The following is a 19,940-nucleotide window of genomic DNA, read 5'->3' on the forward strand; positions in this document are numbered from 1 at the left end:
TGCTACTACTCTCTCTTCTTTCTGCCAACCCTCCTTCAAAACCTCTGTTTCTTTTTCTTAACCTTTCTAAAGTCTGGAATGTACATATTGTTGGTAAAACTCTGAGAAAGAAGTAGTTTCCTGAGGTGGTAGAAGGGAGGGGCTCTAAACCCAGCCCTGACTCTTTCTCCAGCCCAAGGTGGAAATTTATAAGTCAACAGAATGAATGGACCCTGGCTGAGGCTCCTCCAATTGCAGGGCATCTATTCAGTGTTTTAGGTGCTGTACAGGCACTTACAGTTGACAAATTAGGAAACGGACATAGTTGCAATGAGTTGCATACCCACTCCAGCAAAAGGACAAAGAGTTGTCTTGGTAATTTTCAGAGAGTGGAGCAGGCAATGAGGAGACTAGTAGGAGGCAAACCCCTTACAGAACTGCCTATGGGGGTAGCCAGGAGAGAAGCTGGATGTGGACAGGGGCAGGGCCAGTTTCTAGGCTGCCTGTCTGACCCTCAGTAAAGAAGAGAAGGTGGGGAGAGGGCTGCAGAAGAGCTGGGAGGTGTGACTTCTGCTGGGCCTTCTCTGCCCACTCTCCGCTCCACTCTGCCCAGCCCGGGGCCCTAGGGACACTCGAGAATGGGAAGGAAAAGGGAAGGAACTTAGGTTATGGTTGGGAGATATTTATTCTCTGCTACCCCCAGTTGGGAGAACTCAGCCCTCTTGGCTTAGATCTGAGTTTGGTTTAAAAGGAGAGTATCATCAAGATAAAGAGAAGTACAAAAAGGAAAGAGCAGAGAGAAACAAGAAAAAGTGGAGAGTGAAAATTAGAGAGCCCAGACAAGGTGAGGTGTAGGAGAGACAGCAGATTCCTGGAAAGTAGAGTGGCCCGGCTATTTGTCCAGCCTCCAAACCCACATGACAGGGCCTGTGAAGCAGCCTTACTCACGGGCTGAGCCGCGCCTCCGCTCAGGGAACCCTGAGCAAATACGCCCTGATCCCCACATAAAGGGCCAATTAACTGCGCCGTCTCCGGGAACAAATCCGCTAACAGGGTGACAAGCCCCTAGACGCTGGCAGGCCCTGTGTTTGCGGAGAGGCCAGCCCGGAGCAAATCAGGGGATTAGGACCGGGCAGGAGCCGCATGGTGGGAGGGTTTCTGGCCCCCTCCGCCCCAGAGCAGGGCCTGGTGCCAGGACGCGGGGTTTCTATCCCGGTTCAGCCGCTGATGTGATGGAACCCAGGTGACCGCGGTCAGCAGGGGGCGGAGCAAAGGGCCCCGGAGCCTCGAATCTCACTGGTCAGAGTAGATCAAGCACTCCAATTCCTCCTTAACAGATGGGAAGACTGAGATCCAAAGCGGTGACATCTTGCACTTGGCAAACGTAGAATTAGAACCCACTTCTGTTTTGGTCATTCCTGAAGGATAGATTTCGGGTGGGAAATACATCCCTTACTTTCTCTCTTAACTGAATACCATCCTGGAGCGAGGAAGGGGAGGGGGGCGTCAAATCTCTTAGTATCTTCTTGCTTTTGAAAGGATGTGTCTCTAGCCCGTCTCCCACCTACCCCAGTCCTCAGCCTCAGGGTCTGCTCGGATTTATGTCTTCCTTGGGGGCTCCAGGGCCCTAGTCAGGCACCGGCAGATGAGGTGCTGAAAAGGACAGCTTTCAGGGCGCTGGGTGGCGGTGGGGGGGGTCCATCCGGCCCCACTCCCACTCCCACCTACCCCCTCCCCCACACCTAGTGCTTCCAGCCTTTCTACGTCCCGCCCATAACTGCTAGGGTTGGAAGGCACCTAAACACTCATAGTTGGAGGCTCACAGCCAGGCGCCTAGACTGAGGAAGGAGGCTTGGAACAAGCCCCCCAACCCTTGACAACGTCTCGGGTTCCCTTGAACAAGCTCTGCCTGAACTATTTCAATTCTTGATTCTGCTTACTCCCGAGTCTGCGACTGTATAGCACCCACCCCTCTGATCTCGACCCCTCTGGGGTCATGAAGGTTGTCTCACGCCAGAGCCTGATGGCTGAGCCAGAACTCCGGCACTGACTCTTCAATCAGCAGGGCCTTACCTCCGGTTAGGAATGCCCCGTCTCTCTCTTTCCCTGACACCCCAAAGCCATCTCCTGTCTAGGAAAGTGAGTTTGTCGAGGTGGGGACTGGGGGGTCTTCAGGTCGAAAGAACTCCAGAAAAGTCAGAAGCAGACCGCGACTGGAAGTGGGAGGTGGGAGTGGGGGCACATGGTTTTCTTCTCACCCCCCAGTAAGGACGACTGTTAATCGATTTGAAGAGATTTGCACTAATTTTGCATCAATCCCACATGCCTTTACAAAAATAATATTGTCTTTGTTTTTGTCCTAGAATCCTTGGTTCCATTTCAGTCTCCTCAAAAACGTAAAACAATTTAATAAAAAAGGTCAAAGCAGGGTAATGTAAAAGGATTCAAACAAATGACAGTTGCCTAGGTTTCCCTGGCTTTCAGTCTCCTACAGGAACTCCTAGGTTAGGGCGTTTGGAGCAGGAATCCCGGGTCAGGGCGCACCGCTCCATACTGTGGCCTCCTGCCTGCAGACCAAAGGACCAGAGGGCAGAGAGGTGGACCTGCCTTGGAATTCTCTTCCTACTCCCAACTCTTGCTGCAAACCACCCCAGTCTCCTGCCCTTCCGTCGCCAAACCCCTAGACTTGGGAGGGAATGGAAACTAGAGCTTTGGCAGCAAGGAGCATTGGTTGCGCTTTGCCTCAGTTTCCAAAAGGTTCGGGAAAAGAGAGGACAGATTCCTATTCTAAAGTTGGGCAGAAGGGCAGAGTCCGACAGAGCCTCGTCCCTCATCTTGGGTGCTTTGAGAAAGAAGGGAAAATCTCTCGCTGCGTCCAGAACGGAACACTGGGCTTGGGGTGCGGGGCGGGGACTCCAACTCGCGCGCTACCCTACTCGTGTCTCCTGCCCGGATAGTGACTGTAGAGGTAGGGGTGGGAGGGTAGAGGGAGGCGGATTAATCCCTTAATTACGCCGTGATCGGCGTGGCACCTGCTTTCTGCCTGCCCAGCTCCCGGGGGACTCCGGCACTGGGGGGTGGAGAGAAGGACGAGGGAAGGAGGAGGGCAGGAAGAGGCACCGACCGTACCCAGGCGCACCGGCAGGAGAGCGGCACCGTGGCTGCCGCAGCGCGCAGAGGCTGTGGAGGGGCTTACGGCTCCCAGCCCACGGGTCTCAGACCCAGGGGCTGGGCTCCCAGCCCCCCGCCCCGATCCCAGCTGGGTCGAGCCATGCTGCGCTACCTGCTGAAAACGCTGCTGCAGATGAACTTGTTCGCGGACTCTCTGGCCGGAGACATCTCCAACTCCAGCGAGCTGCTCTTGGGCTTCAACTCCTCGCTGGCGGCGCTCAACCACACCCTGCTGCCTCCCGGCGATCCCTCTCTCAACGGTGAGACCCTGCCTCTTGGGGATATGGGATCCTGGGATGGGGATGAGGTGAGAGGGCGGCGTGGAAGGGAAGGAGAAGCGCTCCTGTCCCGAGGTCCAGGATTTAGTGGCGCCTCCCAGCGCCTCCCTGGGTTGTGGGGTCTAAGGGATAATTTGGAGCTTCGAGCGCCTGAGTGGGGGGCACCCGCGGGAGGTCGAGGGCTTGGGAGAAGATGGCTACTGAGTCTTTTACACCTCCTTCCCTTCCCCTACAACGCCCACCCCAGGTGAGAAGAACCGTTGCTGGTAACGGGCAGGGAAGTCCGAGCTAAGAAAGGCCTGGGCCCAGCCCAGCGAGGGCAGAGGAGGGGGCACGGTCTCCCGCCGGCCTAGGCCAAGGCGGGTCACTCGGTGACCCACCCAGGCAGCTGGTCTTCGGAACCCCGAAGTTTCCCAAGAACTCACTTAGGACCAGAGGAAGCCAAAATGCTGGACGTGTTTGCTACGGAGGGGACAGGGGCTGCGATCATTTTAAGGAAACTTAGAAGTTAGTTTTTCAGCGGCGGGACTCTCAGCCGGCCCACCCCGGCAGAGCTGTGGCGGGCGGGCGGAGCTGGCGGCGAGGTCGTTACCGCTAATTACGGTGATTAATAAATGACTGGGACAGCGCGCTCTCCCCTAGCGCCGCGGGGAAGCTGCGGGAGCCGGCCGGCGCCAGCCTGCGGAGAGGCCGGAGCGCGCCCCCTGCCTGACGCATCGGGACCCCCCCCTTTACCGGGCGCTTTCGCGTGTGGTTCCCTCCAGGTGCACGCGGTCCCCATCCCTCTGCCTCGACCCACTCGAGTCTAGTGACGAGTACTGTGCTGGGGACTTGAAGGTGGAGAGAAAGGAGACCCAGGCAATATGTGTGTGTTTATGTGTGGGGCACATCAGGTGCTGAGGGAGGAGCCCCAGAGCCTCATTAGCATGGCCATTAGCTATTCATTAGGCTGCAGTCGAAGCATCTCCTGAGACCGGGAAGGATAGAGGGGGAAATTCCAGGGAAAGGGCGCCTGCAGCTGTGTCTACAGGAATTAGGGGGAAAAGGCCGACCAGAAGGGTGTGGTCCGTATAGAAGGAGTGGGGAGAAAGATGATGGGGGAGGAGCCCGATTCTCCAACCTCTTTACCCTCCTAGATTCCCAGGAGGTTAAGCACAGATCCCTTCTCGCTGGCACCCCGCAGAGTCCCGCTTCTGCTCACCTAGCGCGTTTACAGAGTGTTTTCACCATACTTTGTCTCATCTAAGCTCGAAACTTAGTGAGGTATGTAAGGAAGGTGTTGACAGACACATTTTGCCGCTGAGAAAATGCTTTATAGAGTGAATGGTGCCCTAATCGTCACAAAAGCAGCATGAAGCAAAACCTAGCGATAAGAGATCAGTCCGTTTCCATTACACCTGAGGGCTATACCAAGGGGAAAAAAGAATATTGGGGCCTGGTAGAATTTGATTCAGGTAGAGACTGTAGGAGCCAAGATAAGGTGCATATGCTGGGAACACAAGCCCTTAAATAATGGCAGAGTAGTGACGTTTATCTCCCAAGGGCTTTACATACATTATGGTCTTAGAGCAACCCTATCACTGCTCCCATATCACAAATAAAGAAACTGAGACTGAGAGAAGTTAAATAATTTGCCCAAGTTCTTACAGCTAGGAAGCGTCAAAGTCTGAGATTCCAGCCCTGGTTGGTTCAACAGCAACACTTGAGCTCTCAATCACTCCAGTGTTGCTCACCACGGGGTGTTCCAAAATTGGGAATGGGAGGAGATGGAGGAGAAGAGACGGGTGAAAAGCAGAGATTTCCATTTGGAAGGGAGGAGATGGAGAAAATTACTGTCCCAAGTGGGACAGAAATCGATCTTCTTGACTCCAGGCAATTAAAATAAACCCAGGACAGCGCCAGCACGGGTCAGCCTGTCCAGCTTTGTCTACAACAGAACTTCTAAGAGGAGGGGCGGGAAATGAAACCCAATCTCACACGCGGGCTGGAAGCGGGAGGTTCCTGCAGATTTTGGAACAGGGTAGGAGGGGCGGGGGCAGGGGGAGGGGGCAGGGGGCAGAACAGATGCTTGAAGTGGTCCCTGGTTATTTTACACCAGATTATTCAAGGCTGCAGTGGCACCTACTGGCCGCCACGGGTTACAAATCCACTTTTGTTGGCTGGACTAGGGGCTGAGAGTGCCGGAGTATTAACAGGATCGGGAATCCAAACCGTGCTGCAGAAGGCGAAACAGGCCAAATTCTGCAGGCCAAGTGACAGGTAGGACAGAATATGTGGATGAACTGATCGGAGTGAACAGGGAAGTAGAGGAATATCAATCAGTAGAATACTCTATTGGAAACTATGCACCCCTCAGGAAAAAGAGCCTTACTAACATTTCTACTGCTATTTGCGTTCAATTCACGTGACTTCACAGGACCCTTGAAATGAAGCGTGATTATCCGGGGTGTCAGTAAGAAGGACTCTGTGCCGACTCATAGAATCTAGGTTGACAACCCCTTCTAGTCCCGGCCCTATCACTCCCGTCTTGCCTTTCATAAGGGATCCCAAGCCAGTCCACATTCCCAATTTCACTGGGCCGGGACCTTGCAGAGGTCAATAACCAATTGTTGGCTCCAGTGCACGGTTTATGGTCTTTCCCTGAGCAAGGACGACCCGTGAACCAGTGCAGGTGGGAGATGGAAACCACTGGCCAGGAGGCGAGGGAGCGGTCTACTCGCCAAGTGGTGGTTTAGCCACTCCCGCTTAAACTTGGCGGGAGAGGAGATGGCGGTCTCTAGGTGGTCCAGAAAGCCGGCCTAGAAGTTTGTGTCCCCATTCTTCTACTAACCGGCCTGTCTGGCCTGTCTGTAGCCATCTTCTTTTGAGACGAGGAACGCGGAACCTCTGCCAATAAGGAGATATTGGATTCTGCAGAGGGAGAGGGTAGGCAGGTGGGGACTGAGCTCCAGCAGAGAAGTATAGGAGATGGGACGACCAGAGGATTCTCTTTCCCTCTGGAGCCTCAATCTCTCCCCACAATTTCCCTGTCTGAAAGCTCTGCGCCACCCCCTGTCCCCAGGGTCAAGGGTAGGACCGGAGGACGCTATGCCCCGCATCGTGGAGCAGCCGCCAGATCTGCTGGTCTCCCGAGGCGAGCCCGCCACGCTGCCCTGCCGCGCTGAGGGCCGACCCCGACCCAACATTGAATGGTACAAGAACGGGGCTCGTGTGGCCACTGTGCGAGAGGATCCGCGTGCGCACCGCCTGTTGCTGCCCAGCGGCGCCCTCTTCTTCCCGCGTATCGTGCACGGGCGCCGCGCGCGGCCGGACGAAGGTGTCTACACTTGCGTGGCTCGCAACTACCTGGGGGCAGCAGCGAGCAGAAACGCCTCTCTGGAAGTGGCAGGTGAGCATCAGCTGGTTGCTTCCAGAGCCTGGGGTAGGCGGGAGGGCACTGGGCAATCAGACCCAGAACCAGCCCCAAAGGACCTCAGCCCACTCAGCATCCTCCTTTGGGACCGCGACCTTTGATCTCTAATGGCCACATCACGGCCAGAGAAGGAAGTGGATGTGACTCCAGGCTGATATTTTCTCACCTGGGAACGAATTCCAGTCTGCAGCGATCAGCCCCTTCCCGAGACAACACTTTCCTTGTGTCCTCAGCCAGTTATGTCACTCTACACCCTGCTTATTCTCTCCCCCCGCCCAGTCCTCCGCGATGATTTCCGGCAGTCTCCTGGAAACGTGGTGGTGGCAGTGGGGGAGCCAGCAGTACTGGAATGCGTGCCCCCCCGCGGCCACCCGGAGCCTTCCGTGTCCTGGAGGAAGGACGGTGCAAGACTCAAGGAAGAGGAAGGAAGGATCACGGTGAGGGCGGGATTATGACTGAGGACCCCACCAGGGGAGGGGACATGGGGTAAGGAGGTGACAAGGCTGGAGATTGAGATCAGGGCATTAGCTAACCAGAGACTAAGAGTCAGCTATACAGTGACGGATAAGGAAGATGGAATTGGTATAAAAAAGGGGCGGGGCATGATGCCCCAGGAACTTCTTATTTGATATGTGGGTCAACTTCCTTGGTCTCCTTTATCAGCTTGCTGTGAGGATCAAATAAACTTTATACATGTGTATATACACATATATACACCATATATATAAATTATATATAATATATATAAATTTTATATTATATATATATTATATATATAAATAAATTTATATATATATGCTGTGATAGCTGAAATGGACCAAAGTTACCATTATAACGCTGCAGATCCGTGGAGGGAAGCTGATGATGTCACATACACTCAAGAGCGATGCAGGCATGTATGTGTGCGTGGCCTCCAACATGGCGGGAGAACGGGAGAGTGCGGCAGCTGAAGTCATGGTACTGGGTAGGCACAAGGAATTTTGAAATTATGGGAACAGGTAGCCTGTAGAGTAAGTAGCCGTGCAGACACCCTGACTGTTCACTCACTATCACTCCATAGAGCGTCCCTCATTCCTGCGCAGACCAGTGAATCAGGTGGTCCTGGCTGATGCCCCTGTGAATTTCCTATGTGAGGTGAAGGGGGATCCCCCACCTCGTCTGCGCTGGCGCAAGGAGGATGGGGAACTGCCCACAGGCAGGTGAGAGGCCCCCTTCTGCCTGTAGGAAGACCCAATCTGATCAAGAGACTATTCTGCCCTAGAAAACTGGAAGACAGGCACATTCTCACTTGAGAGCACAAAGTCTGTTCCCTAGAGCCTGTGGCCCCAGTCCTATCCAGTCCCCACCTCCACTGATGGGTCCCATAGGTAACCAGCTTCTGTCCCTGCTGGGTCCTGCCTGTCTTTATGTACCTTGACCCTGGTGTCTGTCCTGGGGGAGAGAAAGGGTCTGTAGCTGTGGCCAACCCAGCCTGGGGTGGGGAGTGGAGCAGGTATGAGATCCGGAGTGACCACAGCCTTTGGATTGGGCATGTGAGTGCCGAAGATGAGGGAACGTACACCTGTGTGGCGGAGAACAGTGTGGGCCGCGCTGAAGCATCTGGCTCCCTCAGTGTTCATGGTGAGGGCTGTACTTGGGACTGCCTGCAGCAGGAATGGTAGGAGGGGAGAAGGAGGATGGTTGGCAGGAGACTGAGGGAGAAAGGGCAGAGCAGGGCATGTGGATGGGACACCTGAGACTTCTACAAGGAGTGGGAGGAGGAGAATGCTAAACAGGCCGGGAGGAAGAGATGGATTATCTGCTCCTATACACTTGAGCTAAGCTGGAGCTTCTCTCTCCTGTTCCCGCAGTCTCCTTTCTTAGTGCCTCTGACTCCCTGTTCCTTTTTCTCACCCTCCCTTCCCAGTCCCACCCCAGTTGGTGACCCAGCCCCAGGACCAGATGGCAGCTCCTGGAGAGAGTGTGGTTTTCCAGTGTGAGACCAAAGGAAACCCCCCACCTGCCATCTTCTGGCAGAAGGAGGGGAGTCAGGTGGGTGGCCATCTCCAAGGAGCTTCCCATCAGCCTTCCTCTGCAGCTCAGCCTCCCTCCCTCTACATTCTGCAAACTTCTCTCTGGGGCTTCTGTTTTATCTTTGGGAGCCCCCAGAAACCCTTGCAGGTTATTTGAGAGGATTAAGTAAGATAATGAATATAAAAGGCCTGGAACACATTGGGACACTTTTTAATAAATTATAATAATACATTTAGATGGTGGAGAACAGTCCTGGATGGTAGTTTCTTAGAGAATCTTTCTGTTTTGGGCAAGGCTATCCTGAGGATGTAACAAATTCAGTTTATCTCTCCTCCTTTAGACCCCTTGGGCTTTGGCTTTGGACATAACACACTGCTCTGGAAACAGTATTGAACCAAAGCTGCTCAGGGTAGAAAAGTACTCGCTTTTCTATTCTATTTATAAGCGCCACAAGGGACTTTCACAAGGGAGAGCTCGCAGTCATCCCTTTTGAACCTTGCAAACAAATCTCAAAATCCAGAAGCAGAATGAACATTAACTGAAGTTACAACATAAAAAACTCTCTCTAAAGGAAAGGTAGGAATTTTGCTACTGGAAACAGGGTCAGTAAGATAAAATAAGTATGATGAGCTCCACTCTGCTGGAAAACAAGGCAACCTGCTACCTCATTCCAAATCGACAGCCACAATTTTCTAACATCTTTTCTAGCACCTGGGACTGCTGAATTCTAATTAGATTCTTACATGAATAAAAAGGGTGATGGTTAGTAGGGGTGAAGCAGGTGTTAGCCAGGGTCTCAGCATGGTGCCCTTTGTCCTGAGACCCAAACCTGCTTCCCTATTTAACCTAATGGATTATCTTCCATGGATCTATGTAATGACAACTGTTAAAGCTGGAAGAAGAGGAATGCATTTACCACAACACGTTAGAAGACTTTCATATGATTCCTTCATGTGATCTTGATAACTATCCTCTAGGAGTCAAATTTGGGAAATTGGGGCTCAGGCAGGTTAAACAGCTTGTTCAGGGTTTCCCAACTAGTAAGTCATGGAGCTGGGAAGTAGACTATGAAATTGTCTAATAAAATTCCATGATTTTTTTGTGAATAAATTTAACTACTTTGCCCAAGGTCACATCACTGCTGGAGACAGAAAATGAACTAGAATCACAGGAATTCTCTGAATTTTGAGATTGACAGGAATGAAGACCTCTCCCTGCCCAGCCGCCTGCTCATTCCCTACCTTGGTTCCTTGCTGTGTCCCCAGGTCCTGCTTTTCCCCAGTCAGTCACTTCAGCCGACGGGGCGCTTCTCAGTGTCTCCAAGAGGCCAACTCAACATCACTGCGGTGCAGCGTGGGGATGCTGGGTACTACGTGTGCCAGGCTGTCAGTGTGGCTGGCAGCATCCTGGCCAAGGCCCTGCTGGAGATAAAAGGAGGTACGTGCCCATGGAGATAGGGCTGGATCCATGGCTTGGGAGGAAATAATGGCCTAAAGTGATGTGTTTCTCTTGGAGTCTATATACTATGTCTGCAAGAGGAGAGGTGTGTTCCTGAGGCATGACCTTGAAGTTTGGAAACCAGCAGCAGAGGCCACTAATAATGGCTGGTCCTGGGCAGAGACTTCAGATGATTATCAAAGCCCCCTCTGATCACCAGAAGTTTCAGGGGCTGGGGGAGGGAGGGCGAAGGACCAGAGAATGAGGACAAGGGGCTGGCCGCGGGGCCATAAGCTCCTCCGCTGAGGTGCACACTTTCTTCCTCTCTCAGCCTCTTTGGATGGGCTGCCTCCTGTAATCCTCCAGGGACCAGCCAATCAGACGCTGGTGCTTGGCTCCTCTGTGTGGCTGCCATGCAGAGTGACTGGGAACCCTCAACCCAGTGTCCGATGGAAGAAGGATGGGCAGTGGCTGCAGGGGGATGACCTCCAGTTCAAGACAATGGCCAACGGTACCCTGTACATCACCAACGTGCAGGTGAGTGTCACCCCTGGGGCCCTAGCAGCTGAGAATGGCTATCTGCTCCACGTTCCTTACACAAGTAAGTACTCACTGGGCCTGTAGCCCCATCTTTACCCCTCTGTTCTCTCAGAGCACCCATTGTCCAACATCTTCCCATCCTTCTGCTACCAGCCTCCACTCCCTCACTGGATCTTGCTCCACTCTCAGTTTGCCAATGCTCTGCCCTCTCTTACAGGAGATGGACATGGGCTTCTACAGCTGCGTTGCCAAGAGTTCCATAGGGGAAGCCATGTGGAGTGGCTGGCTTAAGATGAGGGGTGAGTTTTTTCTTTCTTCCCTTATTTTGATAATACCTTCCTCCAAACCTGCTTCAACAGGTAGTCAATACCTCCTCAAACTCTGGGATTAACTTTATGTCACAAATGCCATGGTTACAGCGGTGAGGATGAGGAGGACAGTAGTGGTGCCCGTGGGAGGCAGATGTGAGTAGGGGTTCATACGCTAAAGCCCACTCTGACCATCACCACTGCTCTGAGCTCCATAGCTCCCCTGGGAAGGAGACAGGTTACACTAGGATTATCCTTTCCCTATCTTTCTACTTAAAGATTATCTCCCACTGCAGAAGACTGGGGAGTATCACCAGACCCCCCTACGGAGCCCAGTACCCCTCCGGGGGCTCCCTCTCAGCCAGTGGCCACTGAGATCACCAAGAACAGCATTACCCTGACCTGGAAGCCCAACCCACAGACTGGGGCTGCAGTCACGTCTTATGTGATAGAGGCCTTCAGGTATGGAGAAAGTTTTCAATGCAAACCTGGAGAGTTAAATGGAGGGGATCCTATGCCCTTAGGGTCTTTGCTATTGTGAGGCAGGATTCTCCAGTACTCTCTCCCAAGGGGAAGACATAATGGTGGTTCATAGAGAGTGGATGAGATGGAGTAGGCAGGTTGGGAGTTCCTGGCTTAGAAAACCCTATCATCTCCTTCTTCTTGTAGCCCAGCAGCCGGCAACACATGGCGTACTGTGGCAGATGGCGTGCAGCTGGAGACACACACAGTCGGTGGTCTGCAGGCCAATACCATCTACCTGTTTCTGGTTCGAGCAGTGGGAGTCTGGGGCCTCAGTGAACCCAGCCCTGTCTCTGAGCCTGTCCGTACACAGGGTAAGTTCAGAGTCCCTGGGCTCATGAGCATGAAATGTAACATCGTAGAGCACCCTCCTCCCCCCAGACCATGACACCATGGCAGTTCATAAAGTTCTTTCCTGCTATGCCAGGTCTATACTGGTGGCCCGGCCTGGAATAGGAGATCACGTTTGCCTCTCATAGATGAGACAAGGGAGGAGGAAGGCAGGGAGAGGGGAGGAGGGAAGAAGGAAAGAGAAAGAGGTAATCGTTCATTTTGGCAGCTTCTGACTTCTGAGCCTTTTACCCATAGATAATATAGATTATTAAGACTAGAAGGGACCATGGAGGGGCCATCTTCATCTTAGAGATGAGGAACTGAGGCCTTTAAAGGATGCATGTGTAGTCATGCTAGCTGGACACCGAGGCCCACATCTGGAAGCTATTTACCTGACCAGTCCCCTCCTGACCATGGGGTGTGCTCTGGAGTACTAAGTGGAGCAGGGCAGAGGTAGGACACGAGCACGCTCTCAGCTCTATCTCCCTGTCCCTGGTGGCCTCTGCTGAGTGGGTTCTTTGGTCAACAGATAGCAGCCCCTCTAGGCCAGTGGAGGACCCATGGAGAGGCCAGCAGGGACTGGCGGAAGTGGCTGTGCGCCTGCAGGAGCCCATAGTCCTGGGACCCCAGACCCTGCAGGTGTCCTGGACTGTGAGTGTGGTATGGGGAGGAGATTCAGGGTGGGGATGATTATGAGGCACATGAGGGCCTCCAGGAGTGAGTATGGGAGAGTGGGAGGTGAGTGGCTAGGGAAGGCGGCATGAGTGGAGGAGGGGCTGGGCCTGGAGGGCCTGTATGGCCCCAGCCTCCCCCTCTGGTGTGCCTTGTCCTGTCTTCCACAGGTGGATGGCCCAGTCCAGCTGGTGCGAGGTTTTCGGGTGTCTTGGAGGGTAGCAGGCCCTGAGGGAGGAAGCTGGACAATGTTGGACCTACAGTCCCCAAGCCAGCAAAGTACTGTGCTAAGAGGACTCCCTCCAGGGACCCAAATCCAGATCAAGGTGCAAGCCCAAGGCCAGGAGGGGCTGGGGGCTGAAAGCCTCTCTGTGACCAGGAGCATTCCTGAGGACGGTAAGGAGGGCCACTGAACGATGGATGGATAAGAGGGAAGAAGGGGTGGGGGTGGAGGTGGAGGGGGGTTGAAAATTTGCAGGAGGAGAGCAGGGTGAGTGGGTGGGAAGGAGGAATGGCTCTCAGTTCCCTAAGATGTTAGAACAGGGAGGGGGAATGTTGGGGCAGGAGGGGCAGCTTGCAATGACTGTCTGTGTCCTTCTTACCATGCTCCACCCTGGCCCAGCCCCCAGTGGCCCCCCCCAGGGAGTGGCGGTGGCCTTGGGGGGTGATGGCAACAACAGTATCACTGTGTCCTGGGAACCTCCACTCCCCTCCCAGCAAAATGGGGTCATCACGGAATACCAGGTAGAGGGATTGTGAAGGGACTGGATGGGAGGGCCGGGCCGAGAGGGAGAGGGAGGACCTAGTGGCCAGAATTAGGGTGGAGGAAATCTACTATAGGTTTGGCTTTACGGTTGGGGATGAGTTTAGAGGAGAAGAGAGGTTTCCAAGTGTTGTTTCCAGGTTGAATTACATCTGTCTAAGGCTTCTCTACCATTTGGAGCCTTAAGTTTCCAGGTGAGGCTAAGAATCCCATTTCTGACTCTAAATCCGGGACTCGGCCTCCCTAGATCTGGTGCCTGGGCAATGAGAGCCGCTTTCACCTCAATCGGTCTGCAGCAGGCTGGGCACGCTCCGCAATGCTCCGAGGACTGGTGCCCGGTCTCCTCTATCGAACTCTGGTGGCGGCGGCCACCAGCGCAGGCGTGGGCGTGCCCAGTGCCCCACTGCTGGTGCAGCTGCGTGAGTCCACCCAAGGGCAGTGCTGGGGATCTTGGCGGGGTCGGGGCAAGCCCCCCGCTGGGGTAGCTGTGCCTGCCGGGTCGGGAATGACCCTTTCCCAGTTCCAGGGTTTCGGGCCCCTCCTCCCCTCACCTCTCTGACCCCTCACAGCGTCCCCGCCGGACCTGGAGCCCGGGCTGGAGGCGGGCGCGGGGCTGGCGGAGCGGCTTGCGCGGGTGCTGCGGGAGCCCGCCTTCCTCGCGGGCAGCGGCGCCGCCTGCGGGGCGCTGCTGCTCGGACTCTGCGTCGCCCTCTACCGACGCCGGAAACAGCGCAAAGAGCTCAGCCACTACACGGGTGAGCGCCCGGCCTCGGAGCGGACGGAGCCGGGAGGGAGCCAGGCGGGCCATGGGGAGGGGCAGGGGCTTAGCCGCTGGCGAGTGAGGACCGGGTTGAGAGGAAGGCGTCGCACCTGGAGTTCAGCCTCTTGGGTAGGGGCGGGATACGCAGGGCGGCTCGAGGAGCTGCCAGGACTGGGGAGGGCTGCGGGCCAAGAAGGGGCGGGATCTGGATCTGGGGAGGAGGGATGACGTTTGCGCCTAAGACGCCGCGAGGACGCCAGGCTTTGCGACCATCTCCATAAAGAAGGGGCAAGTTCGAGGACGGAAAGCCCACTCCAAGGGCGGGGGGCGGGGCCTGGCAAGAGGGGGTGTGGCCAGGATCCCAGGCAGTAAATTGTGAGGCGGGGTCTGGATGGAAAGGCTGGGCCCGCTGAAAGAAGGCGACCCGAGTTCTGCTACTTCCTAGTAAGGGACGTCTCTGGAGAGATTCTGAGGTGTCTGAGGTCAGTGGTTTTCAGTCTTGGTTGGCTATATATAGGAATCGCTTGGGGAGCTTGAGAAACATACCGATACCTGAGTCCCACCCCCGAGAAATTCTGATGAAATGGGTCCAGGGTGCAGCCTGAGTGGTGGAACTGGGACTGGGGCCAAGGAGTGGACAAGTATAGGGGTATTTCTGACCCTTCTCCTTATTTCACCTCTTCTTTCTCCCACGGGTTCCTTTCTGGAAGCCTCTTTTGCCTACACACCGGCAGGTAAGCCATCTCTGCCCAGTGGGGTTCAGACCCCCCAGGACTGGCCCTTCTCTCACTCATTCGCCCCCTCATTTTCCCCAGTGTCCTTCCCGCACTCAGAGGGCCTCTCTGGAGCCAGTTCCAGGTAATTCTCTTAGCCCATTTCCTCAGGATGACCTCCACCGAGAGGCCACTCTTCTTCCGCCCCGCTGCCGCCCCCGGTGGAGGGAGTATGGCCACCTCCCACCCCAACACCACCGCCACTGTCCCGCAACTCCCGAATATCGCCACCTCCCACCCCAACACCACTGCCACTGTCCCGCAACTCCCGAATATCGCCACCTCCCTTTCCTTTGCTGGCCTCTTCAGGCTTTCCGTCCCCAACGCTCACCTGCTCTCCCTCAGGCCGCCCATGGGCCTTGGCCCAGCCCCCTACCCATGGCTGGCAGATTCGTGGCCCCACCCATCTCGAAGCCCCTCGGCCCAGGAACCCAGGGAAAGCTGCTGCCCCAGCAATCCTGACCCGGACGACAGATATTACAATGGTGAGGAGTTCTCATTCCCTCACCTGGCTTCAGCGCACTTCTCTCGACCTACTGGGGCAAACTGAAGGGCGCCCGGGAGCCCGGTCTCTCTGAGGTTGGTCAGTCCCTGGGGAGGATGTGAGCTGGGGAAGCCTCTCTGACCTACCTCCACCCTGGTTTAGGATGTAAGGCTTGTGTGGGGGAAGAAGTTGATCCCGTGGGATTTCCCTTTGTCTTCCATTCTGTTGTCCTCTATTTTTCTGTCTCTGCTCCCGGGCCTCCCTCTCTCTTCTCTGCAGAAGCAGGAATCTCCCTGTATCTGGCTCAGACGGCCCGGGGCACGGCCGCCCCTGGCGAGGGTCCTGTCTATAGCACCATTGACCCAGCGGGGGAGGAGCTGCAGACCTTCCACGGGGGCTTCCCCCAACATCCCTCAGGAGATCTGGGTCCCTGGAGTCAGTACGCTCCTCCAGAGTGGAGCCAGGGGGACAGTGGTATGACTCCAACTCCTGAAACCCCGTTTAGCCCTGACCAGGGTATCCCCAAAGAGGATCCTCCTCCCTGACCCTCTGGCACCTAGCGTGGCACTTCCTTCTGACCTGTCTCATCTCTGGCTCTTTCCTGCCTGTTCTCCGGGTGTCCCCATCCTATTCTCCTCAGGAGCCAAGGGAGGCAAAGTGAAGCTTCTGGGGAAAGCTGTGCAGATGCCCTCTCTGAACTGGCCAGAAGCCCTGCCCCCACCTCCTCCTTCTTGTGAACTGAGCTGCCTAGAGGGGCCCAAGGAGGAGCTGGAGGGCAGGTAGGGATGCTCCCTGCTTCCAGGCCCACACACCTGCGGCCAGACCATGGGCTACTGGGGAGGAAGGGGAGGGGGCAGCAGGAAGGCCAACGGGAAGGTATGGAAGCAACTGAGCCCTTTCCTTCTCTCCTGCCTCTTTGACCCCAGCTCAGAGCCAGAGGAGTGGTGCCTGCCAATGCCTGAGAGAGGTCACCTGACAGAGCCCAGCTCCAGTGGGGGGTGCCTTGTCACTCCATCCCGAAGGGAAACCCCCTCTCCCACGCCTTCCTATGGACAGCAGTCCACAGCCACTCTTACGCCCTCACCTCCTGACCCTCCCCAGCCCCCAATTGACATGCCCCATCTCCATCAGATGCCCAGGTAGGGAGGTATATAGTACCTTACTCATTGCAAGCCCTCTATACATATCTACTCAGTAGATGACTGGGTGGGTGGATGGATGGATGGATGGATGGATGGATGGATGGATGGATCTGGGGTACAGAGGTCTCAGGGCTGTGTCAGGGTGGAAGTGTAATTTGGGCAGGAATATGGAGGCTGACAAGATCTCTCATGCCCATCAGACTGGCTCTCGCTGGAGTGGTCAGCATGCTTCCTGAGACATTTCAGATATGGCTCTCTTCATGCTTCTGTAGCTTGGGAGGACTTATGGGCGGACGGGTTGTGTCTTGCTTATCTGTTAGGCTGCGTGTCTAGCACAGTGCCGGGCACATAGTAGGCATTCAGTTTTTGTGGAGGGAACAGATGCTGAGGCTTCCTGTCATTGCAGGAGGGTGCCCCTTGGGCCGAGTTCCCCTCTCAGTGTATCCCAGCCCATGCTGGGCATCCGTGAAGTGAGGCCTGCTGCCTTGGGTGCTGGCCCTACAGCCTCACCCCACCTCAGCCCCAGTCCTGCCCCTAGCACAGCCAGCAGTGCCCCAGGTAAGTCGCTACAACCTCCTTTTGCCCCCTGGCTCCCTCCAGTGCTTGTTTCCCCTTCACCCTTAGGCCTCTTTCCTGATCTTTGCCCTTACCTGTTCCTCTTCCCATCTCCTAACGCTACAGGAAGAACCTGGCAGGGGAATGGGGAGATGACTCCCCCACTTCAAGGACCCCCTGCTCGATTCCGGAAGAAACCCAAGGCTCTTCCCTACAGGAGGGAGAACAGTCCTGGGGGTGAGGGGGGATGCACCTGGGAGATGGTGACAGTAGTGGTGGGGGGACAGGCAGGAAACCAAGGGTGCACTCTGGGGGCTGGAGGAGGGAAGAGGTGAACCCCAATCTTGGGCTGTTCATTGGCAGCCTCCTGGTGCCAGGGAATGCAGGTGAGAGAAAGATTAGTGACAGGAGTGGCAGGAGGCTCCGCTGAAAACAGCTCCCTCCCCAGACTTGCCCCCACCCCCCTTGCCACCGCCGGAGGAAGAGGTGAGCTGGACCCTAGAGCTGAGGGCAGCAGGCAGCATGTCCTCCCTGGAGCGCGAGCGCAGCGGGGAGAGGAAAGCGGTACAGGCTGTGCCTCTGGCAGCCCAGCGGGGGCTCCACCCGGATGGTAAGCAGGGCCAGGGCAGGCAAGAGGGCTGCTGCCACAGGAGACTGCGGGCTTTGGGACTGGGGGCTGATAGTAGATCAGCTCAGCCCTCCCTTTAGGTAGGTTCATGCATTTGATCCACATCAAACTCCCCTGTCTCTGTAGCTCTCTCTGAGCACAATCCCCTGAAGTCCCAAGTTGTGTTCATTCCCAGGATGGAAGCCCAGTTGAGAGGACTGGGCTCTAGGTGCTCTGTCCCCGCTCCCCACAAGGCTCCCCCGATTGGGAGCTCCCCCAGAGCGTTCTGAGCACCCGTGATGTCAAGGCCATGTGCCAGTCATTCTGCTGCTCCTCAGCCCCAGGCTGGCTGAGCCCTGTGCCTGCCCTTCATCTTCTTCCAGAGCTGAGCTTGTGGTCAGGGTGGCAGGGTGGGTGACAGGGAAGTTCTGCTTCCGGCCTGCACCTGGCTGCCCTTCCCTCTTGTGCTGCAGAAGAGGCCTGGCTCCCGTACAGCAGACCAAGCTTCCTGTCCCGGGGCCAGGGCACCAGCACGTGTTCCACAGCTGGCAGCAACTCTTCTAGGGGCTCCAGCAGCTCTAGGGGCTCCCGGGGCCCTGGCCGGAGCCGGAGTCGGAGCCGGAGCCAGAGCCAAAGGCCAGGACAGAAACGCCGAGAGGTAGGGGCTATAGATTGCAAAAAAATGAGGGCAGAGGACTAGGGAAGGGTGGGCCAAGGGGTCATGGAAAACAGGAAGGTGGCCAAGGGCTTGTGGAGGAGTGTCAAAAGGAGGGGATCAAGAGAGTGAGGGGGAGGGAGGAATCCTGTAGAAGTGACAAGGGGACTGAGCATGGTGGCTCATGCCTGTAATCCCAGCACTTTGCGAGACCGAGGTGGGCGGATCCCTTGAGCTCAGGAGTTTGAGACTAGCCTGGGCAATATGGTGAAATCCCATCTCTACAAAAAATACAAAATTAGCTGGGCGTGGTGGTGTGCTCCTGTAGTCCCAGCTACTCAGGAGGCTTGAGGTGGGAGGACAGCTTGAGCCTGGGAGGTCAAGGCTGCAGTGAGCCATGATCACACCACTGCTCTCCAGTCTGGGTGACAGAGTGAGATTCTGTCTCAAACAAACAAACAAAACAAAACAAAACAAAAGAAATGACAAGGGGTGAGGACAAGAAGACACATAATAGAGGAGCCTGGGCTCACCGTAGGAGAACTGGGTTAGGAGAGAGAAAGCCTGAGCCCTTCCTGGACTTGTTTGCCCTGGGCCAGGGTTTTACAAAACATCATCTCTCTCTCTCTCTCCCTAGGAACCAAGATGACCCTTGTTGGGGCATTGAGAATATCAGGAGTGCCACAGGGAAGGGGAGTGGGGATGTCTTTTCCCTCCCAGCAGTGATGAGTGAGGCCAGCTGAAGCCCATTGGTTTCCACGATTTCAATCGGCTGAGAAGGCAGAGAGCTAGCTCCTCCCTTTCTTTCTCTTTCTACCTGAGACTTGTTTATAAAAAACAAAACAATAAAAAGAGTCTGATCAGAGCCTGGGGCCCTGTGTGTCTGGTTCTGTGCAGAAGGTTGGGAAGAAGGGGACTGCAGGGTCCTGTATATCAACGCACACTGGTAGCTTCTGCTTCCCTTTCCACTCCGTCAAAAGCACTAAGTGAGGTCAGGCGCAATGGCTCACACTTGTAATCCCAGCACTTTAGGAGGCTGAGGCAGGAGGAGCACTTGAGCCCAGGAGTTTGAGACCAGCCTGGCCAACCTAGCGCGCGCGCACACACACACACACACACACACACACACACACACACACACACAAAATAAATAAATAAATAAATAAATAAATAAATTAGCCAGGTATGGTTGTGTGCACCTGTCATCCTATCTGCTTGCGAAGCGGAGGCAGTAGTATTGCCTGAACCCAGGTGTTGGAGGTTATAGTGAGCTATGATTGTGCCACTGGACTTCATCCTGGGTGACAGAGTGAGACCCTGTTTCCAAAACAAACAAACAAACAAAAAACCGAAAAAACACTAGGTGGGGACTGTACTGTCCTGCTTCTTAAAGGAGTAAGAAGCTCACTGTCCCTGAGTTACAACCATAGAGACTTTCCAAATGCCCAGTAATAAGACACATGTTCCACCTTTGGAAGGTCAAGCCAGGCCCTTCTTTAGTGCCCTCCTCTGGGATCTGTCTACTTTCCCACAAGA

At 55.2% G+C, this 19,940-nt stretch overlaps 1 protein-coding gene across 3 annotated transcripts; it reads left to right on the forward strand.

Moving 5' to 3' along the window:
* Nucleotides 1-3,104: 3,104 nt before the first annotated feature.
* ROBO3 (roundabout guidance receptor 3) lies at nucleotides 3,105-19,269 on the forward strand. Of its 3 annotated transcripts, XM_032167796.2 has the most exons (28): nucleotides 3,105-3,410; nucleotides 6,490-6,816; nucleotides 7,120-7,277; nucleotides 7,684-7,804; nucleotides 7,901-8,039; nucleotides 8,333-8,460; nucleotides 8,747-8,871; nucleotides 10,119-10,290; nucleotides 10,622-10,827; nucleotides 11,048-11,129; nucleotides 11,435-11,600; nucleotides 11,808-11,974; nucleotides 12,523-12,644; nucleotides 12,836-13,061; nucleotides 13,288-13,409; nucleotides 13,676-13,847; nucleotides 13,998-14,183; nucleotides 14,899-14,922; nucleotides 15,004-15,046; nucleotides 15,307-15,446; nucleotides 15,725-15,919; nucleotides 16,086-16,224; nucleotides 16,372-16,584; nucleotides 16,994-17,145; nucleotides 17,269-17,379; nucleotides 17,591-17,752; nucleotides 18,223-18,407; nucleotides 19,042-19,269. In XM_032167796.2, the coding sequence occupies exons 1-28, from the start codon at nucleotides 3,251-3,253 to the stop codon at nucleotides 19,051-19,053; spliced, it is 4,155 nt and encodes a 1,384-aa protein (XP_032023687.1). In that variant the 5' UTR covers nucleotides 3,105-3,250; the 3' UTR covers nucleotides 19,054-19,269. The 3 variants fall into 3 exon arrangements, with proteins under 3 accessions (XP_032023687.1, XP_032023688.1, XP_032023689.1); XM_032167797.2 differs by lacking the exons at nucleotides 3,105-3,410; nucleotides 6,490-6,816; nucleotides 7,120-7,277; ... (12 more) ...; nucleotides 13,676-13,847; nucleotides 13,998-14,183 and adding an exon at nucleotides 14,227-14,670; XM_032167798.2 differs by lacking the exons at nucleotides 3,105-3,410; nucleotides 6,490-6,816; nucleotides 7,120-7,277; ... (13 more) ...; nucleotides 13,998-14,183; nucleotides 14,899-14,922 and adding an exon at nucleotides 14,227-14,670.
* Nucleotides 19,270-19,940: the final 671 nt, after the last annotated feature.

The sequence above is a fragment of the Hylobates moloch genome, unplaced genomic scaffold (assembly GCF_009828535.3).
Source record: "Hylobates moloch isolate HMO894 unplaced genomic scaffold, HMol_V3 SCAFFOLD_11, whole genome shotgun sequence".
Taxonomy (NCBI): domain Eukaryota; kingdom Metazoa; phylum Chordata; class Mammalia; order Primates; family Hylobatidae; genus Hylobates; species Hylobates moloch.

Bases quoted from the DNA above. Each gene is read 5' to 3' on its own strand.
- ROBO3 (XM_032167796.2), top strand. From the start codon at position 3,251: ATGCTGCGCTACCTGCTGAAAACGCTGCTGCAGATGAACTTGTTCGCG. The intron at 8,872-10,118 runs GTGGGTGGCCAT...CTGTGTCCCCAG, and splicing joins GGCAGAAGGAGGGGAGTCAG to GTCCTGCTTTTCCCCAGTCA. The intron at 12,645-12,835 runs GTGAGTGTGGTA...TGTCTTCCACAG, and splicing joins CCCTGCAGGTGTCCTGGACT to GTGGATGGCCCAGTCCAGCT.